Below are 22,618 nucleotides of genomic sequence, written 5' to 3'. Positions count from 1 at the left end.
CTCTCTTCAAAATCAAATGTGCTTCTTTATACTGCCTGGCAGCAGTCTGGTGGACAGGGTCCCTGGGGGCTGAAATAGGCACTAAGTTATCACTTCTTTCCACCTTGTGTCACTCTCACTTCCTACCTAGTCATGGGGAAGTTGGTCTATCAACAGACACCAAGTATGGCAACAATCTCAATGGATGCAATGGTCCCGTCCTTGAGCATGAGCAGCTTCATGTCTTCTCACTCAGCTTCTTCTGGGAGTGGCAGGATGACAACAGGACTGGGTAAAGGGAGCAAGAGACATTATCTCCAGCAGACTTAGTAGAGAAGAGCAGATATGAGAGGGTGGGGTGGAGGAGGAGCACAAATAAAGCCAGAGGGGAAAGTTGATCAGAAGTATGTAGGCCCTGGAATAGTATTTGACATGTTGTGTGGACTCAACAAGCTAGATTATTAGACAATTATTGCTACTGTGAAACTCCTGTTGTCTTGATTTCTCTTCCAGCCCAGCAAGCCTGCAGACACTTGGTTGTGCTGGAACAGACGCTGCCAGAGCTCCAGGGCATGCCATAATCTGGTCCAACTCAGCCTGACTTTCAGCAATTCTCATTTCTTTTTAATAACATTCTTCTCTATTTCAAATTTAGGAAGTTCAGATCTACCACAATGACTTAATTACAAATAGTTTATAGCCCAATATAGAAGCACTTCTTATGATTAAATATGTGTGAGGATAAATTTACAGCAGTGCTTACAGACAGCTTTACTTGATTCCAACATTTGAGTCCTTTCCCAAAGTGATTTGGACTCAAGGATACTACAGCGCTTTGCTTCAACAAAGCTACAGCTGTACTTGGCTGTCACATCCAGCTGTACGGTTAGACTGTCTCTGTCTTGAGTTCAGTCAGTGCCAGTGAGCAGCTACATTAAAAAATAGATATTTTAGAATTCCTGCATTGAGTAATCATTTATGTCTTTTCTCCCACTGGGTCACCTCCAGTACATCCTTCATAGTTACTGTGTTCTTCTCTTCATGATCTGGAGCCTCAAAGTAGAAATAAATCAGTTCTTCCAAGCTCCCTCCTGAAAACTCACTGATCATAGTTTTCATCTCAGCACTTTCACCGTTTCCTCTACTGATGCTCATGCAAAAAGGAGTAAGAGGAGACAGCAGCTTGATATGATAAAAGGAAGGGACCAATGGAGACCAGAGGGGCACAGGAGACACAAAGGGAAGGTGAATATTGAAACAGGGTTTATATGGATAAAGAGTGGATGAGAGTAGGAATTGAAACTGGGCAGGGAGGGATTGAAAAGAGATTGAATGGAGGGCAGGAAGCATGGTATGGGTTGCGGTAAGGGAAGGAAAGGGCCCAGAGAGCCTGAGGAACATCTGAGCCTCTAGACACTGCCTTCCAAAGTTTCTACATTCCTCTGCTGCAATCAGTTAGCAGCAAAACCCATTGAAAAAGTGAACATCTCATCCCACATTTATGCCTCATCCAAGCAAGAGATAATGGGCTGCCTACTGCTACCAGTTACAGTATTAATTCCACAAGTGCAAGATCTGATTACAGATCTAAAGGTCTCAACTTCTTAATGACCCCAACTAAAAGTCAACATGATTCTACATCACAGAAAGCTCATTTTTATAAAAATAAAAAAATCTGACAACACATTATAACATTGATCAGGCTGCTATGTCATGCACTCACATGCTAGTAAATATCAAATTTAAGTTTCTTTCTTCAACTTTAAATTGACACTCCTCATCTTATATGTGGGAGTTGTTTACATCAAACTCAGATATTAATAAACCCAGGTTCTAATGCATTTCCTTTATTTATTTTGTTTTTAATTATTATTTCCAATCTGTCAATTAAAGTGTCTAAGTTCAGGCAAGTAAAACTAAAGTAGGACCTTGAAGGTGCATTTTCCAGAGTCAAATGACTTGAGGTCATCAAACCACTCACAGAAATGACACCTACTCGGCTCTTGCAAGGTCCTCCATCGAATTTTACCAAGGTTTTCTCAGGAGTGAGCATCTTGACGATCCTGCTCAGCAAGGACAAGGAGGCACAGCACACTATCTTCACAGCTGGAAACCACAGCAGCTTGCTGCAGGTGCTCTCCAAGAGGAGAAAAATGGCCAAGATCCCTGCAAAAATCTGGGATCTTCATAAGGACCAGACCAAAAGTACTGGTGGTCTGGATCTCAGCTTAAAATCCACTTTCTGAATAGTCTTGGAATAGATTAATGTCAATATCCAATCTAGTAAAAGAAGATTTATGCATTTGAGAGGAAATTCACTGAGGCAAAGACAGCTGTCTCATTCTGGTCTGTAATGTGTTGCAGCCTAGCGCGGAATGGCACAAACCCTGTATGGGTGGGGCTGCAACGTACCCCCCAAAATGGGCTCTGTGTTGATCTTTGTCACTCCCTCAGGGAGCTGGAAGGTGAATGCCCGCAGCAGGTTGGCAAAGAAAATGAAGAGCTCAGTCCTTGCTAGATGCTCCCCCAAACACACACGGTGCCCTGCAGAAAGAAGAGGTGAAGAACAGTGAGCATCCAGGAATATTCTAATTTCATAATCACTTTGTTCATTCTTGACATAATGAGAGGGGGGTTTTGCTCAGTGTGAGGACCATGAAAGCCACAGAACTAAAACTTCCTGAATTCTGTCAGAAAGATTCCATCCAACGTCATAGGTTAAGAGACACCAAGTGAAAATCTCAGTGGAAATCCCTGAGGTCCAACCATCATTTCTTTCTTGACCTAGCGGAAGATTATTTTCCTCCTGTAGGAGATGTTGAGCTTCAGGCTCAGACTTGAAGAATCTGCTAGCTGTTTGCAAATACTTTTCCAGTGAGTTAAAGTCAATGAATCAAAATTACTTAACATTGGTATTTGCAACTGAACAAAGGCTTCTTCACTTTACAGGCAAAGCAAGAGGCCTACTGGTAATTTCCAAGTGTTCCTCACTGGAACCAATGTCATGAACAGCACAAAACCAACATAAACTAGAGGAAACAGATGAACAATGCATTCACATCACCAGATTAGCAGACCAATAAATGGAAAACAGAAGCCAGCTATGCCATTTGCACTAAGAAACGACTCCTGGATGGGCACCCAAGTTACTAGCCTGCTATATCAGTGTAGAGTCTAAAACAACAACAGTGGATGAGGAACTTTGCTGCTAAGTGTGACCTCTAACTGCGCTTTGCTATCTTATTTCCCTTCTTTTGCAACTGAATTTTCAGTTCTGTAGTCAAGAGCTTAATCCTTTGTTTACCAGGATGCTTTCTTTTTTATTTCAGCTTGTTCCTTTAAGAGGGATTGCTAGCAGCTCTAACAAACACAAAGCATATTGCTTCTCAGGGGGAAAAAAGAAACCATATGAAGAATGCTACAGACAAAACCTCTGGATTACTGCAAACTATAACAGCCTAGAAGGTTCAGGAGCTGGGATGGGATTCTCACCACAGTGTACTAACAACAGTTTGGGGTCAGACACCACAGAAACATACGCCTTGGCAGATACAAGCCAGCACTGTTCTTTAAAAGATCTAGCAGTGGAGATAAAGGTGTTATCTGAGGAAATACCACACACTCACATTTCTGTATTCTTCATCTAATCCACTGGGACAGTTTGAATTGTCAGTGCATTTACCTGCTGAGAACGGTAAGAAAGCTTCTCGGTTTATGAAGTTTCCATCTTTATCAAGGAAGTGGCCAGGGTTGAACTGTCGAGGTGTCTCCCACTGCTCAGGGTCGTACAGGACAGATGCTATATTTGGCATGATGATGGTGCCCTGCAAGGAAGAAACTGTTGACTCAGTTCTGCCTGCTATTCTCTCACCCATCAGTTTCTGCCTGGTGGATAAGACTGCTGCTTGTTGCTATTTCTTTGTAATGTGCAAAGATCATATGGTTAGAAGTCCATTTTTCTAGACAGGAAATGGAAGTCTGTGAACATTTTCTTATCTGGAAATTATAGTTCTCAACTCTGCAGCCATGTCAATGGGTGTTAATGGTACAACTGCAATGTGACCACTTCTGCTACTAGTTTTAATAGCACCTCTGGTAGGATTCTTTTGTTGATATTCAGGTGCCAGCCTTGGAAACCCTTTTTCAGGCTTAAGAGAGAGAGATGAATGCAGGAATCCCCGCAGTACTTATCACTTCATTGACAACAACCTCTGAGCCCTTTTATCATTAGTCCTTCAGGCTTTGTCCATACTGGTAAAGAGCAGGTTGTTCCCGGCAGACCGGCTTCTGTGCCTTAGTTACCTGGCTGTCAGATCCAGACAGAATAAAGTGTGAAGCCTTCACCACAGAAGTGAGCTGGTGGGGCCAGTTCCAGATGCCAGGAATGGTGATCGCCTCTCCCATCTCTCTTGCAATAAAAGCAACCAATGCTTTTATCTCGCTAATGTTTTACAGCGAGAAATGGCATTCAGCATTGCTTACGTCACTCTACAAAATGCCTTACTGGCTTTGAACACTTGTCTCAGACAATATTTGGGGACAACTCCCTCACAGCTACAGCTGACAGTCTCTCAGCTGACACAAAATCAGGCAGGTGCCTGTGCCTTCCTCAACCCATGGAGTCACTATAAGAGGACTCATGCTCTTACAAGCTTTCCTCCATCCTAGTGGCAGTGCTGAGTGTGACAGGGACTTCTTAACTAGTGCTTTGGCAAACCAGTGTCTCCTCTCAGTCCACCCCCAGCTAAGCAGAACTGGTCTCTGCTGTTGTGCCATTGATCTGCAGGGCAGGAACTTGAGGCTCTGATGGCAGGGAGAGGGGTTTCATCACCTGTTTGAGCATCAACACACTAAGTGAGAGACCTATTTCATTCATGGTAACTCTTCCCTGCTCACAGTGTTCCTGGGCTATATGGAGAATGGTTTATATATGGAAAATAAGTTATAAAACTGGAATAGAAGCTGAACGTCTCTCTGCTAAAGAAAGAGCAGAGGTTGAAAATGTTTCTGTACCTTTTTGAGGGGGAAGCCCAGCAACGTTGTGTTCCTCACACACACTCTGGGCACGCCAACAAAGACAATGTTGCTGAAGCGCTGAATCTCATGAACCACAGCGTTTGTATAAGGCAGTTTTCTCCGATCCTCGTAGCAAATTAACTGGGAAGGACCTAGAACAGCATCTAGCTCCTTCTGCACTTTCTCTATGGAGAAATATGCGCCATTTCAGATAGGAAAATACATCAAATATTTTAACTGGTCTCTTTTCTTGGAGCAATAGGAAAATCTAATATCTCAACATAGTACATAAAGTCTACAACCTATGATTTAATATGATTTTATATGATTTAATGCCTGAGTTTAATATATGAAAATAAAAGTAAATTAAAAAAAACACCTCAGTGTAGCACAGATTCACAAGCAAGGACTATAGTGTTTTTATCCCAATTCTGACATTTATCTCACTGTATGCTTGGTCAGTGTAGAGTGAGTCACTTAGCCCCAGATTTTGAAGGTATTTAGGGATTGCTTAGCTTAGTCTATCTCAAAATCAAAATCTCATTTTCAGAATTGAGGTAAGTGCCTCCCAGTACAAGGGAGGAGTTGAGCAGAGTCAGTCCAAGTTATGACAACATTGAACAAACAACACCTGAATCAGCTTAAAAACTTGGATGAGAATATGTGTTCAGTGACACAGCCTTTTCAGAGGCTTCAGCCATTATGGGAATGCAGGCATCTCCTTCTCTTTCAGCACTTGAGCACAACAGAAGGGCCAGCAGCCCCAGGATGAGTCCTCCTTAAGCCTTGGCCATATCCTTTCTCTTCCTGACACAGCTGTGGATGGGGGAAGGTCAGCCTGGATCTACAGAGGCATTCACCAGAATTTGTGTTAATTAGCTGAGCAATCTCTTTTGCAATATTAACTAAGACGGGGACAGTCCTTGTGTACTGCCAGCAGTTCTTGCCTGAAAGTGACTTCTCTGCATATCAGGCAGCCATAGTTCTCCCATTAAACTTATTTTCCTATTTCTACAGTCTCCCTGTTCCTCGCAGATGTTTCACATTCACCTTTGTTTTCTCCTAAGGTTTGTTTGCTGCTCTGTGAGCAAACTGCAACAAACATTGCTCGCTATTTAAATATTAGGTGTTAACACCCCCAGCTGGTTACGCGGCTGGTCACACACACACCACGTGTTCTGAAACCCTGAGGCCACACCAGATCAGCTTGTACTCCATGGGTGCCCGTTGCCTGGACTTGTGTGTGAGGCACTCAGCAAAGACAGGAAAGAGTCACTGAGTTTCTGAATTTGCACTGGCCACATTACCTTTAGTGTATCTCCCTACCTTTTTCCTGACAGGAAGGATACAGGAAGAGACAGTTGTCTCTACCCAGACCACATGACTTCCTTAGGGCATTCTGCAGCCCTTTATAAGCTGCCAAGGTTTGCCCAGCAGCTGTAAGGGAGAGGGTGAGCTGTAAAGAGTGGGAAGAGAGGGTAGGTCAAATGTGTGGCAAACACAGCAAGGTTGTGTTAGCACCGCTCATACCTGAACAATATCTGGGGCAGACAGGACTCTTGTTAGAGCTCTGATCTCTGTTACTGCTTCCTTCAGTCAGCCTGCAAACACCCCACACAGAGCACCTTACTGAAATGTCACTGCAAAGAGCAAACTTTTGTCTCCCCCCTTCATGTGCCACCAGATCTGATCAGGTCAGAGGCTGGGACTCTGGCTTTCTCTGTGCTAAGTTCAGCATGCTGTTTTCAGTGCTTTGAGAGAGTGAGAGCCAAGCTCAGCTGGTGGCTTTTGTGCCTGCAACTCATTATATTTAGCCATCATTAACATTTGTAGTAGCCACAGTATTTCACAGCAAGCCTCCCTCTCACCTTGGATGTCTGGATGCACCACCATATAGAGCAGCCCCCAGTACAAGGTCGTGCTTGAGGTCTCTGATCCAGAGAGGAAAAGGTCATTTATAACACACACCAAATTGTCTTCATCATACTTGGGTCGGGGCCCATCTTTAGACTGTAGATGATGATAAAAAGTTGAAGTTAAAGCATAAAAGTTAGGACATCTTCTACAAGTGTGAGAGTTATTACTTCATTATTTCCATAGCTGTCATGCACAAAAAGAATATTCAAAATTACAGTTATTGATGAGTACTAAGAGATTAATAGTTTCCCAAATGGACATGGCTTGCTCTTATTCGTGAAGTGGAATTATTTGTTCTTCATAAAAAACAGGCTGTTTTAGGCCTGTTGACTTAATCAGGAAAACTTTAAAACATACTGGAAGTTTTACAAATAGCCTAGAATGTAGTTCTAAACGTGCGCCCCACAAATATATCACTCATTTGGTCTTGTAAGTTAATTGGTCTCTCCAGTAACCTATTAAACAGTGCTAGTAAATACCAAAGAACCCCCCATCTGAATAAAAGGAACTCAACAGAACATCTTGAGAGTAATTTCCTCTCTCAGTTTAGAATGATGTGAACTGGTGGGAGGGGGATATCCAAAAATTTTCTTCTTATAATAAGGGAATATAATATAAAAACAATTAGAGAAATACATTAGGGAAAAACATTTTTAAATGCACAGATTGCAATAACCTGCACCACTGAGACCAGAAAAAGCTGCATCATTGTCTCTAAAACGTTTATTTTAGTAAATCGTATAATATTGATTCAGACCTAATGAACAAGAAAACTCCAGATCCCATTAGCCAACATTGTGAGAACATGGTGGCCTGACTGGCTGGAAGCTGATGAGCAAAGGTAGTAGCTACATGGGCTTCATCAACAGTAAGAAAGAGGTGTTTTCTTCAGCTCCTAAAGGTATTCCAAAATGACTGAGTTTGAAGCAGAAACTCTGGTGCCCTTAACAGAGTCTCTCTGACTCATTAATCCCTCCTGCTATGGAAAAGAATTACTTGGGCAGGGAAGAACAACAGTGTATTATGGCATTGAGTGTTTCTGAGCAATTGTTTCCAGATCCTCCAATTTAAATATAAGTGACAGGCCAACTGCACCCCAAACTATGGGGAAATTAGAGGTAACAGAAGGGATAACAGGCTTGGGACCCCCAAATACATCCCATTTAGGACCTACTGATAGCAGCACCTATCTGCTGAGGAAGTGGACAAATAATATGCGATGCCTAAAGTACTGATTCCAAGATTGCTCAAATGATTGAGTAGGCTGGAAATGCTGAGGTGCAGCTGTTGAAAGAGACTGGGCTGGAGCTGGAAGGACTGCTCTATCTTAGATGCCACAGAAATGATTCCAAGGGATTGTAGAATGGCCTGGGAATCTTTTAAAGAGTGGAGGATCTCCTCAGACTTGGACCTAATGAGAGAGCTTCCTGTAAAGGGCAGATCCTCTTCGAAAGGTTTCCCTCTCTCCCTGGGGAGACCAGCATTCTGCCTCAACACAGCTGTGTGGCACAAGAACAGCCAGTGTTAGGATGCACACAGAAAATCACTCAAAGAGGCATGCCAGCTATTTCAGGGCAATTATTTGTGCATGTGTATTTAATCCTGTTGTAAACATGAGGCACCTTGGTCTAGAAGACGAGGTGGTCTACCAAAGTTTTGCAACCTGCAGGCGGAAACAGTCTCATATTTACTACAGGAATGAAGTACACACATAGATATTTGTGGAAAGCAGATGCTGGCCCATAAATTCACACCCTAATGTACTTTATGGTAACTCATTCATGTAACCAGATCATAAAACTGGATGCCTTTCAAGGAGACATGAGTTAGTAAGCTCCAAGTTACTGTATTCACATTAAGAAGCCTATGAAATGTAAGAAACTATAATATAAGGGTTCTGATTGGATTATTTAATGGTCTATTTAGATTTATGCCCCATGAATGTGTTTGTTCTGCCTGATCATACTTACTTTCTCCATTTCAGCCAGGTAAAAGTCAATGAAATCTTGCGGTTCGTCTGGTATCCCTCTCTCCTTATGCCTTCTGATCTCCCTCCTTGCAAAAGAACTCAGGACATCATAGCAAGACAATGCCTTTTTATGAGGACCAGGGAGATGGTGCATCAGCCAGGGAATGATTTCATACAGCTGTGGGAGTGACATACAAGAGGTAGTGTGAATTATCTGTCAGTAACAAAGATGCTTTAGAAACACCAAAAGGCTGAACTGTCCTGTCTGGAAATATTGATAGTGGGATAAACAAACTATCATTACTTTGAGTTCATTTTTGCCCTCATGTGGGAAAACACTACTTGTAATTTTGGCACACTCCTGAATCTGGGGGCCCAAGCAGTACTGCCAACACTCTGCTCATGCCAGGAAGTTTACTTGACTAATGCGGATCACTGGCAGACCCTGTTTCTGTACAGGTTGGAGCCCCTGACTCCCACACAGAATCAAAATATAGAAGCCTTCTCTCTGGATACTGTGTGGCTACTAAAATTAACAAGTCTGCAGCCTCAAGTACCTGGGGGTATTTGTGGAGTTCACAGAAGGAACTGTGTGACTGGGTATCACTCTAAGAGAGAATTTCATTTTCTTCCTCATCCTTGTGACTGTTTGTGTGACCAATAACTATTCTGATGGTTAGAAATATTACATCTTCAGTCTGCTCAGAGTCTATTTATACACACTCTTGTCAATTCAAAGTTGGATAGTTCTCTCTTTGCAGCATCTGCCATCCCACCCTGCGAAGCAAACAGCATTTCTCTCTCCTCTTTGCCTTTATTCTGTCAGACCGAAGGAGCAAAGTTCTTTATTTTTGTTATGTGATAGTTTGCTCATCATCCCACTAACCCTTCTCTGCACTTGCTTCACTCCAGACTCACAACATAAAGTGTCCAAGACCCTAGAAAAGGTCCCACAAAGCATTACACAACAGAACCTACTTTAACTCGTCTGTGGATCTAAAGGGAAAATAGTGCTGGAAACACTCTAGGATCATGTTTGTCTTTTCATCCTGTGATCTGCTAGTTTACCTGGGTCTCTTTCCTCTTAACCCTTGCATTGGAATGTCCTAAGCTCATAGCAGAAGCTCATCTCATTAATTCCTAATAGAATTCATAATTTAATTTTGTACTATTACAATTTGTTCCATTCTTATAACTCTAGTCCACAAGGTTGATGAGCTCTTGCAGCAGGATATCCTGACCCTCCTCTGTATTAATAAGGTCTTCTGACTTTGATCATCAGCAAATTACACCTGTTTTTCAGCCAAGGTCTTCAACAAGAATAATGAGTAGCTACAGTCAGAAAACCACTGGACCATTCCCAGAGGAACTCCACTGATAACTTCTTTCACTCATTTTACCCCTTTATATCTCTCTCAGAATTCCTTACCCTCTTTTTAAACCTTAGCACTAACCTGTGTTCTCCAATTAAGTATTTACTTCATATCTGTTACCTTATCAAATTTTCACTGAAGTCCTGGTAGACTACATAGACTACACTTTTTTTTTTTCCTAAAAAATTCCAAGTGAAGAAGGTCATATCTAGTAAACCAATATTGCATTTTATGTCATTTTTCATTTGCCTCCGTATTTTCAACTTTTCTTTCCTTTAACATCTTTTCTGAGGCCTTGTATACTACTGAGGGAGGACTAATGGCCTGGAGTTGTGGGCTTTCCCTTCTGCCCATTAAACATGTGTGGCACCTTCACTCTGGGCAAGTTGTATAGTGCTACCCTCATATGACAGATTTGTTGAAAAGCTTTACATCAACAATTTTGACTTGTAAAATTCTGAGAGTATGATTACCAACTCAAAATGAAGATTTGTCATTCTATCCCCAAACCCCATTGCTGAGTTTGTCCTTCTTTGGGAGTCTAAACACCAAAATCTAACTAACGGGGAAAACTTAGACACTTCAAGTGCAAAGCTGGCCTTTATGGTATGTTATGGGAGGCAGCTACCAAAAAATCTTTGACAGAACTTGAATGTGAGACTGTCAGAGAACGTATGTATACATTGTTTTTGTAATGTGTGAACTGTGAGTTTTTACAAAGTAATGGAAAGATTCATACTGAAATTTTTATTCTATGTGAGGAAGGAAATGAAAGAATCTGTCAGCATACAAATTGCAGAGTAATAAAAGGCACAACAGTGACTTAAATGCTACTGATTTTTGGAGGAGAGAAGTAAATGAAGCGGAAGGAGCAGCACTGTAAAGTTCAAATCTATTAGAAACTCCAATGCAAAAATAAGTTTAAAGGTTTCTGTTAACAGTCTCGGAAATGCTAAAAAGCTTACAGCCAAGCATCAACAGAGGGATGAAAACTTAACATTCTACTTGCATTTGTATTTACTTTGTATTTAGGGAAAACTTATTCTTGCATCTGCACTTTCATATTATACCTATATTGGAAAAAAATAGCGCATTATTTACTCACCTGATGAATGAAGCTGCCTGCAAATCTGAATAAATTCTCTGTGGCACTGATCAGTTCATGGAAGGTTTTGTCCTCATCAGAGAAGTGATATCCAAAAACCAGAGCACAAATTAGATTTGAAATAGAATGAAAAAGAGGGAAAGAAGGATCCACAGGTCTTCCTGCAAAGACAGTAGATAATATTCACTCTTAATGCTTTCTTCGGTTGTTCCTTACTCAGATAGGACAAGAAACTATCAGAGATTATGTCAAATACAGTCTTTATCCAGCTGGGGTGTGAAAGGGGATGACATATGGCATTAATATTTTTTCATGAACATAAACAGTCTTAGAGCAAAGGACACTGTTAAACTGTTAGCTTATAGCCTTAAAACAACCTCATAGCCTTTCCTAGGAAATGACATTGCACAGCTAAGATCCATTGGAGGATATCATATCAAATCTGCTGTCCTCAAGTGTGTGGGAGAAGTCAGGCAATGTGCAAGGCAAGAAATATCACAGGAGGTAGATTAATTAAAGAGAAGAGAGTGACAGAATTGTTCAAAAATGTAAAAAACTTAGGAGGAAAGACTGAAGGACCTGGAGAAGGTTCAAGAGGCAGAATAGATAAGAACTGCAAAGTATAGGTAATAAAATGATTACAGTGTCATTTGTGAACAATAAATCATCAGATCTCTGTCTGATGATTTTTTAAAAGATATGAGACAGATGTCCATCAGAAATGATTTGGGTAGAAGTGATCCAGGCTTGGATTCAAGAATGAACCAGCTAACCCATTGAAGTCCCCTCCCTTCCTGTTTTCTTTGATTTCTCTTGCCAGAAGTTACTTAGCCAGACAGACACTAAAATATCCTGCACCATTATGAGAGAATTCCTTAACTACACTCCCAAAATCTTAACAGATAAATTTGTAATTTTTTTTTTTAATTCTGTACTTTGTTCAATGAATCAGCAAACAGTATACAATCACACAGTAACTCACTGGTGCTTAAGTGCTAGACTCTTTATATTTTCCCAGAGTCAGCTGAGATGAACCCAGGCTAAAGAAAGCCAACATCTACCTGGAAAAGGCTGTTTTCATAAGTCAAAGAAACTAAGAAAATAACCAAGTCACATCACTAGATCCCCTTTTATTTACAGACTGACATTAGGTCCAAGAATGTCAACAGTATTGTGGTCTAGGCTGGGTGGTACCCAATGTCATTGGAATTTAGAGAATTAGAGAATTGATTAAGCTCCACCATACTCTTAGTTACCTATTTTGGGCAGTCGGAGGGCTGCTTGGATATGCAATTCAGTGACATCCAATTGTACACAGAGAAAATGATAGTTAAATGATAAACCCAAAGAGAAGGGATTTCAGAAGTTCCCAGCTTCATTAGGTTCAGAAACAGCTTTTTAGAAAGAAATTCGCACCTCTGAAACTGGTCTCTATCTGCACTTCCTTGGATACACCACTCTGGACCCGCCCTGATTCTAGAGAGGGGTATGTAAATTGGCATACTGAAGAGATGGATCCAGGCTTGAAAAGCATCTGATTTCTTAGCAGGGGCATACCTTTCAGGTTCACAAAGAACTCCACCAAGTGAGAGGCCTCCTCTTGCACGCAATACTCCAGACCTTTTTTCCCCATTCCTAGATTGTGGAGAGTCATTATACCAAAGCGTCTCTGTTGTTTCCAGGAGCGACCACTTGCCAGTATAATACCTGAGGATATTTCCTGGCATATTAATATTTGCCATAGACATGAACCATTCATTTAAAAATGTATTATATAATACATAGAGTAAATCAGGGAATGCACTGTGATACAAGTATCTTTAGGAGGAAAAATTATCAGTGACCAGAAACCATAGTGAAACATATCCAAACTATAACTAGATGACAAGTTTTTAATACTGACTGTAGTTAATCTTTGAAAAGAGCCATCTAATGATTTTCTGACTGCTCTATTTCCTGATGTCTTCAAAAAATAATTTAAGATGCCTTTTTAGAAGATCTGCTTTAGCCAAACCCAGGTATTTGAGCTCAATAAAGGAGTAAACAGGTGAATTTCTACAGGGTGATATACAAGGCCAGGGTATGTTTATGGGGATGGAGCTCAGCAAATGTGATGCTTGTAGGCAAAGGTGGTGAAGGTGAGGGTCAAGTGACATCTGGATCCTGTTTCTTCTCTGGAAGAGAAACCATTCCACTGGTTGTTAAATTGTGCTAGTGGTTACCTGAAGAGCCCTGTACTGCTGCTGATGGTTTACCTGGCCTTAAACAACCTGTGTTTGCTTTGGCATAGCAAACACAAGGGAAGGAAGAGAAAGGCATACAAACTGTTAAAACACACTAAGGAGAAGTGGAGTTTAATGTGATGTCGCCAAACATTTAAGATTGGCTACAAACACAGCTATGAGACTTCTGGAGGAGGGTGTTAGAGGTCTCTTGCTCATGATGGAAGCTGTTTGGCAACCAGGTAGTATATATGGTTGCCAAGCATATAAGCATACTTTGCATTTATATAACAACATACATCACAATCATGTACAGCAGAACAGATTATTCTGTGAAGAGAGCGAGGTCTGAAGTGATGGCACATGGCTGAGTTCTGAGCTAAGAATCTCATACATCTCAAACACAGCAAAAAGGTGACCTAGAAACAACCTGATCTGGAGTGTTACCCAAGCATGGGAAAGCTCAGGACAAAAGTGATCATGACAAACAGTAAGCAATTCTCAAGAGCTGATGGGGGATTTTGGTGGAAGAGCATTCTGAATGGCAGGGTAGAGGTCTAACAAAGCTGATGCAGGAGTAGTTTGCCAAGTCAACATTCCTGTGCAATATTTATGGCAGGAAAATCTCACCTTTTCCTTTGGCCATTGCTCTGAAGAAAGGAGACACCATCCTCCCAGAAACATCTCCAGGGTGTGTGGTCAGGCCATCCTTCACTGCTTGAAATCCATTCAGTATGATCACCGGGGTCCACCCGAGCCACAAAGTATATATGTTGCCATGAGTTTTTGCCAGCTGTAGACAAAAAAGGTGCCAGAAAAGTACGGATGAAACCCCACACATCTCAAACGGAAGATGAGCCTTCTATTGACTGGCTAAATGGCCTACTCTGTGCTGAGATCATCATCCCTAGAGATGTAATTATAGCTGGCAGCAGGAAAAAAACCTGTTGTTTTCCTAAGATCTAGGCTTTCAGCAGCCAATTTTATTTACCCCGGGGAAGTGATTTTCCCTTTCAAAGCACAGACTGCTGCAACATTGCAGCAAAGGAAAGAAGACTTCAAATTTTAGGTTGCATCGCATCCAATGCCTACATCTGTACCTCGTTAATGCAACAGACGTGCTCTGCACCTCTCTGGGGCTCTGTCCCTCCAGCCAGCCCTTCCTTTGCAATAGGAAACCAACTGATTAAACCTGCTCCCTCTGGGAAAGGAGATGCAGCCAGGAATTAGTCAATAGCCCTGAAGTGCCAGTGGGCTGCAGCTGAGTGAAGCCAGTGAGGTTTCCTCATACTACTGAGGAAAACACTGACCACTGGAGATGCTAGAAATATGCAGTGCTCAAGCAGGGACAGATGTATGACAGAGGAAATTCACAGAAAAAGAGCTTCAAGCAAGAATTGGACTCTGCTCCCGCACACCCCAGATGATATAAAAGGGGTGGTAGAAGGTGTTTAAGGTGCCAGCAGAATTACATCCAATTGATCACACTAGTCACTTGCTTCTCCTTATAATGCTTTGGATACTGGCTTTATCCTTCATTTTATAGCATCACTGCCTGTCAATCTGCGTTGTGCTCACAACGATTTGTGCGTACTGTCTCAAGCTATAGATCTGAACTAGAGGTCATCTGCAAACCATTAGAATAATCACTGCCAGAGTACAGGAAAGGACTGAGGTGGCCCAAGGAGGAGCAACTCCCTCTAAAAACAAGTGGCAAACAAATAGTTTTGAGGATGAGTGGGGGTGAGGAGTTTATACCCTTTCAGTATGACAAACATACATACACATAAATGTTTTAATCATTTAGTAATCAAACTAGACAATGCCAGTGCCTCAGAAGTTAAAAAAGTAACATATATGATGTTATAAACAATGGGGAGCACCTCTTCGATTTGGTATTCATGTACTTTAATCACAAGTCAAAAACTCTGTCCCCAAGTTTATTTGATTCTTAAAGGGATCAAGCTTCTCATGAAGCTGTCATATTCCACATAAGAAGGTGACCTGAATTTAGGAATCAAGTTGATCTTCATATGTCCATATCTTGTCTGTAACTTTCCTAAGCCTTAAAACTTTGCTTTGCTACTAATATATTAGTTTCATTTAAGCTGTCAGTAAAATTAACCAATTAGGAGTATCTGAAAAGAAATACCTCCATCAGAAGATCCCGATGAAACTGAAAGTTCAGGTGCACCAAGTTTCCAAGCAGTGGGAGAGGAGTTGGTCCAGGAGGCAATTGCTGACATGCCTTTCTCAATTTGAGAAACTGAACAATTAACAAAGAAATGACCAGGGCTACAAAAGCTTGGCTTATAGTCAGCATTTCAGAGCTGATTTACCAGCTTGTCTCTATCTAAAATAACGTACTAGAGCTTGGAAAAGTTGACCTACTTTCTTGTTCCACCAGCTCACTCTGCAGACTGATTTATGTAGAATCTCGGTTCCTTTCCCTCCCTCTGTCCCTCCCTCTTTATCACTGCCTTCCCTTGTCCTGCACTCCATACATTTCCCATACTGAAGTGCATCAAGCCGATCCCTAACCAAAGGCATACTTAGCTGGTTACAGCAAGCCACAGTATAAAAATGTGGAAGCACTTGTGCTCAAGCTAATTGTCCTGGAGCTTGTGTTAGGAAACTGCTGGTGAGTATAGGAAGATCTGGTGTGGAATGACATCAGGTGTGAGCCATTGTCGACCACTGATAATGAATGAAACCTAGCTTCCTCTGCCTTGGGAATCTTAAAACCCTACACAGTTCATCTCAGACTCACTAAATTCAGATTATAAATTACATGTAAGCAATAGGTTAGATTTTCCAGGCAATGGATTTAAGTGCAAACATTATACAGCTTATTTTAACATGTGGTTGTAAATTCAGATTTGCCTGCCGGTACACATAAATACTTGGTTCACGCAGGCAAAACAACAGTAGGTGGGGACTAGGCATCGAATTAGAAGAGGAAATTGTTACATGTAATTTCTGAAATACTGGCCTTAAGCGTCCAGTCAAATTTTTTCTTTAGTAAGACAGTAACAAAAACAATTTCATCAAGTGAGGATTAATGACAAGGAGATAACAGTTAAAAGCTCACATTAAATTAAATAATCGAAATCAGAATATAAAAGTATGCTATTATTTAAAATGTAAAATATAAAATTCTAATTGTCATTACTTTATATTTTTGGAGTATGTAACCTAATTAAGGGCTTTGTTTGCCTTGGTTTATTTCATACTTTTTGACCTGAATTTCAAAATCCTGGATATTATGACCAGCTGTCAGTAAGTTTACAGCACACATTGACTATCTGGTGTCTGATAATTGAGAGATTGACACCTCATATGAAATATAGAAGGCGGAAAGTACTTGGTGTCAATTATCAGGGAATCCTATCTTGCATTGCAAAGAGAAAGCAAAATTGAAGTGCAAGTCTGAACAAGATATTGCCCTACCCTCCAACACATACTTAAATGCAGTATTTTGCAAACGTGGCAGCATTAAGTAATGGGACTTGGTGATATCAATCCATCTCCTTCATTTGGCCAAACTTTGCAGCTATTATAGGTACATACAAGCCTGCATTATACAGTGAAGACAGTCTGGAAAGGTAGTTTTACTATGACTGTGTCTGTGCAAAGCTGACAAGTGGTCATCATGGGCAGAGTGTGTGGGAAGGGGGCTGAGGCAGGTTCCATGGCACTGCTAAAACCAGTGTAATTCAGGTATAGCAGCCCACCGTGAAGCTGTAAATATTTGCAACAGGAATCAGCAAAACAGAAAACCACGAAAAACAGTATCTTCAAAACAACATACCAAGTTTAAAAATGAGAGAAAATTAATTTTGTGCAGAGAAAGTCAGGAGAAATGCTGAGTTACATAAATCTAATGAAAAGACTAAATACAATTATATTCATTTCTTGTCTGTTTGGTCAAAATCCTTTTGCTTAGTTTTGGACATTTCATATTTGATATAATATTTTGACATCAGTGAATGAATTCACTTTTTTAGAACATAGGTCAGATATTACTGAAATTAAATTACTAGTCTCAGAAGCAGGATGAAGTCAAATGAGCAGTTTATCCTACCAGATACTATCCCTACCTTTCCTTTTTCAGTGTATTCAGAGTTTCCCTACTCTCTGAAACCCATGTGCATAAACAGTTACTTACACCAGTGCCTGATGTCACCAGATAAACTGTACTGAAAACAAAACCAGGCAAAATGATGCTTGTGTTGGCATGAAACTGTTCTTCTCTCATGCCTCCTCTTCTGGACATACAGTTGACAAAATTTGTTATATTTCTGGAAGAAAACTCAATTTTCGTAAAACCAAAGTTTCCCAGAGAAATATTTTAGCTTTCACACAATGTTTCAATTTTCTCAGACTGCAGAAGGTGAGGTATTCCATTTCAGATCAGTTCAACTCAAACTGAAATGCAGCCTTTTGAACCAACCCATTCTAAGCATTAGTTTCCTCAAACAAATCATTAAGTCAACTTTCCATATTAGGGCATTTCTTTATGAAAATTGTAAGACTTTAAAGTCTTATATAAGTCTTCCAGTCACCCTGGTTAAGAGCTGAGTATAAACTACTAACCTCTGCTCCAAGAAAACCCATTACCAAAAAGATAGCAACCCAAGCAAAGAGCATTCCAAAAAAATGGAAGGGAAAGAAGAGTTGCTTTTAATGAAAGCTATCAAGGAGCCAAGATTTCAGTAAGATTTTTGATAAATGTAAAAGCAAACTGTGAAGTAAGTTTCAAAAAGATTAGCATAACTCTTGCAAAAGTAAAGCCATGTGAGTAATGTGACAGCCAAACAAGCATGATACTGATATCCTTGAGCAAGCAAATGTTTAATTTTAGCTCTTTGCCTTCAGTACTTACATACTAAGAACAATCTGTAACACATTTGGTAAGAGGAATATCAGGAATTAGGATTTCCAAAGCACAAGAACTGTTCCCATAGACTGGGAACTGAGTAACAACCAACTGATTTAAGTGAGGCTTCAATACACAGAAATGGAAATTACACAACACATTGCTACTGCCTTTTAACTCATCACCTACAGTTACTGTCAGACACTTGCAAAATTCACTAGCCTTACATCTGCCTAGTAACTGTGAACATTAATACTAGGTTTGAGGTAATAATAAATAAAATTTGGTTTGAGGTAATAATAATAAAATAGCAAGAAGAAAGCAATGGATGTGGCTTTAATGCCCAAAATGAAAACTGGGAAAGACAACAGAACTGTGTCTGACATCCCAGATCCTAACTGATACACAAACTTTTCTTGCAGAGAGGTTACAGAATCACAGAATCGCTGAGGTTGGAAGGGACCTCTGGAGATCATCTAGTCCAACCCCCCTGCTCAAGCAGGGTCACCTAGAGCATATTGCACAGGATTGCATCCAGGTGGGTTTTGAATATCTCCAGAGAAGGAGACTCCACAACCTCTCTGGGCAACCTGTTCCAGTGCTCTGTTACCCTCACAGTGAAAAAGTGTTTCCTCATGTCAGATGGAACTGTCTGTGTTTCAGTTTGTGCCCGTTGCCTCGCGTCCTGTCGCTCAGCACCACTGAAAAGAGTCTGGCTCCATCCTCTCAACACCCTCCCTTCAGATACTTGTACACATTGATAAGATCTCCTCTCAGCCTTCTCTTCTCCAAGCTAAACAGGCCCAGCTCTCTCAGCCTTTCCTCATAAGAGAGATGCTCCAGTCCCCTAATCATCTTAGTAGCCCTTCGCTGGACTTGCTCCAGTAGTGCCACATCCCTCTTGTACTGGGGAGCCCAGAACTGGACACAGTACTCCAGATGTGGCCTCACCAGGGCTGAGGGGGAGAATCACCTCCCTCGACCTGCTGGCAACACTCTTCCTGATGCACCCCAGGATACCATTGGCCTTCTTGGCCACAAGGGCACACTGGTGACTCATGGTCAACTTGTTGTCCACCAGCACTCCCAGGTCCTTCTCTGCAGAGCTGCTTTCCAGCAAGCCAGCCCCCAGCCTGTACTGGTGCATGGGGTTATTCCTCCCTAGGTGCAGGACCCTGCACTTGCCTTTGTTGAACTTCATGAGGTTCCTCTCTGCCCACCTCTCCAGCCTGTCCAGGTCTCTTTGAATGGCAGCACAGCCCTCTGGCGTATCAGCCACTCCTCCCAGTTTTGTATCATCAGCAAACTTGCTGAGGGTGCACTCTGTCCCTTCATCCAGGCCATTGATGAAGAAGTTGAACAAGACTGGACCCAGTACTGACCCCTGGGGGACACCGCTAGCTACAGGCCTCCAACTAGACTCTTTCCCACCAAGGGAAAGCCTTCCTTCCTCCAGACTTTCTCTCTTGTCTCCAGGGTCTGGGGTTCCTGAGGGCTGGCCTGAGCAGTAAAGACTGAAGCAAAGAAGGCATTCAGTAACTCTGCCTTCTCTGCATCCTTTGTCACCAGGGCACCCACCCCATTCAGCAAAGGGCCCACATTTTCCTTAGTCTTCCTCTTGCTACTGATGTATTTGAAGAAGCCCTTCTTGCTGTCCTTGACATCTCTCGCCAGATTTAATTCCAAACGGGCCTTAGCCTTCCTCGTCGCATCCCTGCATACTCTGACAACGTTCCTATATTCCTCCCAAGTGGCCTGTCCCCCTTTCCACTTTCTGTAGACTTCCTTCTTCTGGTTGAGTTTTGCCAGGAGCTCCTTGCTCATCCATGCAGGTCTCCTACCTCCTTTGCTTGACTTCCTACTCATAGGGATGCACTGCACCGCTCTTGAGCCTGGAGGAAGTGATGTTTGAATATTAACCAGCTCTCTTGAACGCCCCTTCCTTCTAGGGCCCTAACCCATGGGATTCCTCCAAGTAGGTCCCTGAAGAGGCCAAAGTTTGCTCTCCTGAAGTCCAGGGTTGCGATCCTACTTGGTGCCCTGCTGCCTCCTCGCAGGATCCTGAACTCCACGATCTCATGGTCACTGCAGCCAAGGCAGCCCCCGACCTTCACATCTTCCACCAGTCCTTCTTTGTTTGTTAGTACGAGGTCCAGCAGCACACCTCTCCTTGTTGGCTCCTCCACCACCTGTGTCAAGAAGTTGTCACCAATGCTCTGCAGGAACCTCCAGGACTGTTTGTGCCTAGCTGTGTTGTCTTTCCAGCAGATATCGGGGTGGTTGAAGTCCCCCATGAGAACCAGGGCCTGGGATCGTGAGGCTACTTCCAGCTGTCTGTAGAAGGCCTCATCGACTTCCCCCTTTTTTCTCCTCCTTTCTTCTCCCTTTGCTTTTTCTCCCCATTTCTCTTCACTCTTTTCTCCCCCTTTTTTCCTGCCACCTATTTTCTCACGCTTTCTTGCCTCCCCCTTCTTCTCCATTCTTCTTCTCTCCATTTTTTCCCTCGCTTTCTTATCTCCCTTTTTTCTCCCCTTTCTCCCTCCTCTTTTTGTTCCCCTTCCTCTCCCATTTCCACCCTCCTTTTTTATTCCCCCTTTGCTTCTCTCTTTCTTATTTCCCCTTCCCCTCCTTTTCTTCTCCCTTTTCTTACTCTTTTTCTCCCCCTTTCTTCTTCCTCCCTTTTCTCCCTCTCCCTTTCCTCCCCTTTTCTAGCACCCCTTCATTTGGCTGCTTTTTTCACCCTTTTGCTCCCCTTTCTTTCTCCCCCTTTTTTCTCCCTCTTCCTTTCCCCCCCCTCTTCCTTTTCTCCCTCCTCTTTCTCCTCTTCTCTTAGCTCCATCTTCTTTGCTCCCTTTTCTTCTTCTCCTCCCTTTTCGCCCCCTTTTTTGCCCTCACTTTTCTCTCCCCCTTCCTTTCTACACCTTTTTTCTCCCCTCTTTTTTCTCTTCACTTTCTTGCCCTACCCCTTCCTTTTCTTTCCCTTTCTTTTCTCTCCGTTTCTTTTTATTCCATTTCTTTTCTTTCTCTTTGTTTTCTCTCCATGTCTTTTCTTTCTTTCTTTTCTCATCCCTTTATTTGCTCTCCATTTCTTCTCCTTCTCCTTCCCTTTCCCTTTCTCTTCCTCCTTCTCTTTCTTTCTCTCTTCTTCTCCTTTGCTTTTGCCTTCTCCTCCTCTTTCGCCTTCTCTTTGTCTCCCTCTTTCTCCTTCTCTCTCTCCTTCTTCTTTTCCTTCTCTGTCTCCTCCTCCGTCTCCTTCTCTTTCTCGCAGCTCTCGCTGCCCGCAAGCAGCAAGCGGGAATGGCAGCAGCTCCCAGGAGGCTTATGGAGGGGCCCTGCGAAGCAGCCCGGCAGCTCTCCAGGGAGCACCTGGAGGACGGTGCGGGTGCAGAGCCAGCTGAGAGTGGTGCCGCCTCCATGGCAGGTGGCTTTTCCAGGGCCTCCTTCTCCATGCCCAGCTGTTGCTGACCATCCGCAACACTGTGCGCCCAGCTGGTGCCCCTCTGGCGCCTTCTGCAGCCTCGCCAGTGGCCCGGGAAGGACAGGGCTGCCTCCGAGAGGCTTCTGCGCAGCGTGCCGAGCTGCTTGCTCTGAGCAGGCAGTGGAGGAGCAGAGACGCACGAGGCATTTCTGCACCTCCCGCTGGGGCTTCTCCCTCTGGGCTGCTGCGTCTCAGCGGTTGGGGGGCCGCAGGCAGCTTCAGCCTCTGGGCTGTGGAGGGCAGAGGCGTCCTCCAGAGCGGCACCTGGGTGTGCTGTGGGGAGAATAGAGGCTGTCAGCTCCTTTTTCCTGGGCCTCTGAAGGGGCAAAAGGGGACTTTCCCGGTGGGAGCACACAGCCCTGCACATGGCACATGGCAAGGGGCACCCTTAGCAGCTATGGAGGTGAGGAGCAGTTCAGGAGGAGACACAAGTCCCCGCGGGGGCAGTATCCTGCCCGGGGAGTGCAGCTGCAGTCCCTAGTGAGCAGCGCTGTGAAGAGCAGAGGGCTACAGAGGTTCAGCACGTGCGATGCCTTTTGTGCAGTGAGTMTTGTCATTCTGAACTTCTGGGAAGTGTGGCAGGAGGAAAGCACTGCCAGAAGGTCTCGAGCCCTCTGCCCCCCTCGGCATGGCCACAGGCGCCTTGCGATCTCCAGCTGCACAACTGGCACCAGCAGCCC

At 42.9% G+C, this 22,618-nt stretch overlaps 2 protein-coding genes across 3 annotated transcripts in view; both read right to left on the bottom strand.

Moving 5' to 3' along the window:
* Nucleotides 1–1,888: 1,888 nt before the first annotated feature.
* Nucleotides 1,889–17,875, bottom strand: LOC112968518 (cytochrome P450 2J6-like). 2 transcript variants are annotated; one of them, XM_026070909.1, is made up of 10 exons: nucleotides 17,750–17,875; nucleotides 15,734–15,847; nucleotides 14,212–14,374; nucleotides 12,917–13,066; nucleotides 11,360–11,520; nucleotides 8,883–9,059; nucleotides 6,864–7,005; nucleotides 4,993–5,180; nucleotides 3,662–3,803; nucleotides 1,889–2,523 (listed from the first exon to the last, which is right to left on the bottom strand). In XM_026070909.1, exons 1-10 carry the CDS (start codon nucleotides 17,855–17,857, stop codon nucleotides 2,345–2,347), a joined length of 1,524 nt encoding a protein of 507 aa, XP_025926694.1. In that variant the 5' UTR covers nucleotides 17,858–17,875; the 3' UTR covers nucleotides 1,889–2,344. The 2 variants fall into 2 exon arrangements, with proteins under 2 accessions (XP_025926694.1, XP_025926696.1); XM_026070911.1 differs by lacking the exon at nucleotides 17,750–17,875 and having other exon boundaries at nucleotides 15,734–15,904.
* A 701-nt stretch (nucleotides 17,876–18,576) lies between these two features.
* Nucleotides 18,577–22,618, bottom strand: part of LOC112968567 — a 6,895-nt gene continuing 2,853 nt past the window's right edge. The window contains exons 7-8 of the mRNA XM_026070997.1: nucleotides 21,623–22,211; nucleotides 18,577–18,586 (exon numbers count right to left, since the gene is read on the bottom strand). Of these exons, the coding sequence (XP_025926782.1) occupies nucleotides 18,577–18,586; nucleotides 21,623–22,211 (599 nt within the window). The remainder of the gene's footprint in view (nucleotides 18,587–21,622; nucleotides 22,212–22,618) is intronic.

Source organism: Apteryx rowi, unplaced genomic scaffold (genome assembly GCF_003343035.1).
Source record: "Apteryx rowi isolate R43461 unplaced genomic scaffold, aptRow1 scaffold_32, whole genome shotgun sequence".
In the NCBI taxonomy this organism is placed as follows: Eukaryota; Metazoa; Chordata; class Aves; order Apterygiformes; family Apterygidae; genus Apteryx; species Apteryx rowi.
The sequence above is the reverse complement of the archived record's forward strand: the minus strand, read 5'-3'. Positions and strand labels throughout refer to the sequence as shown.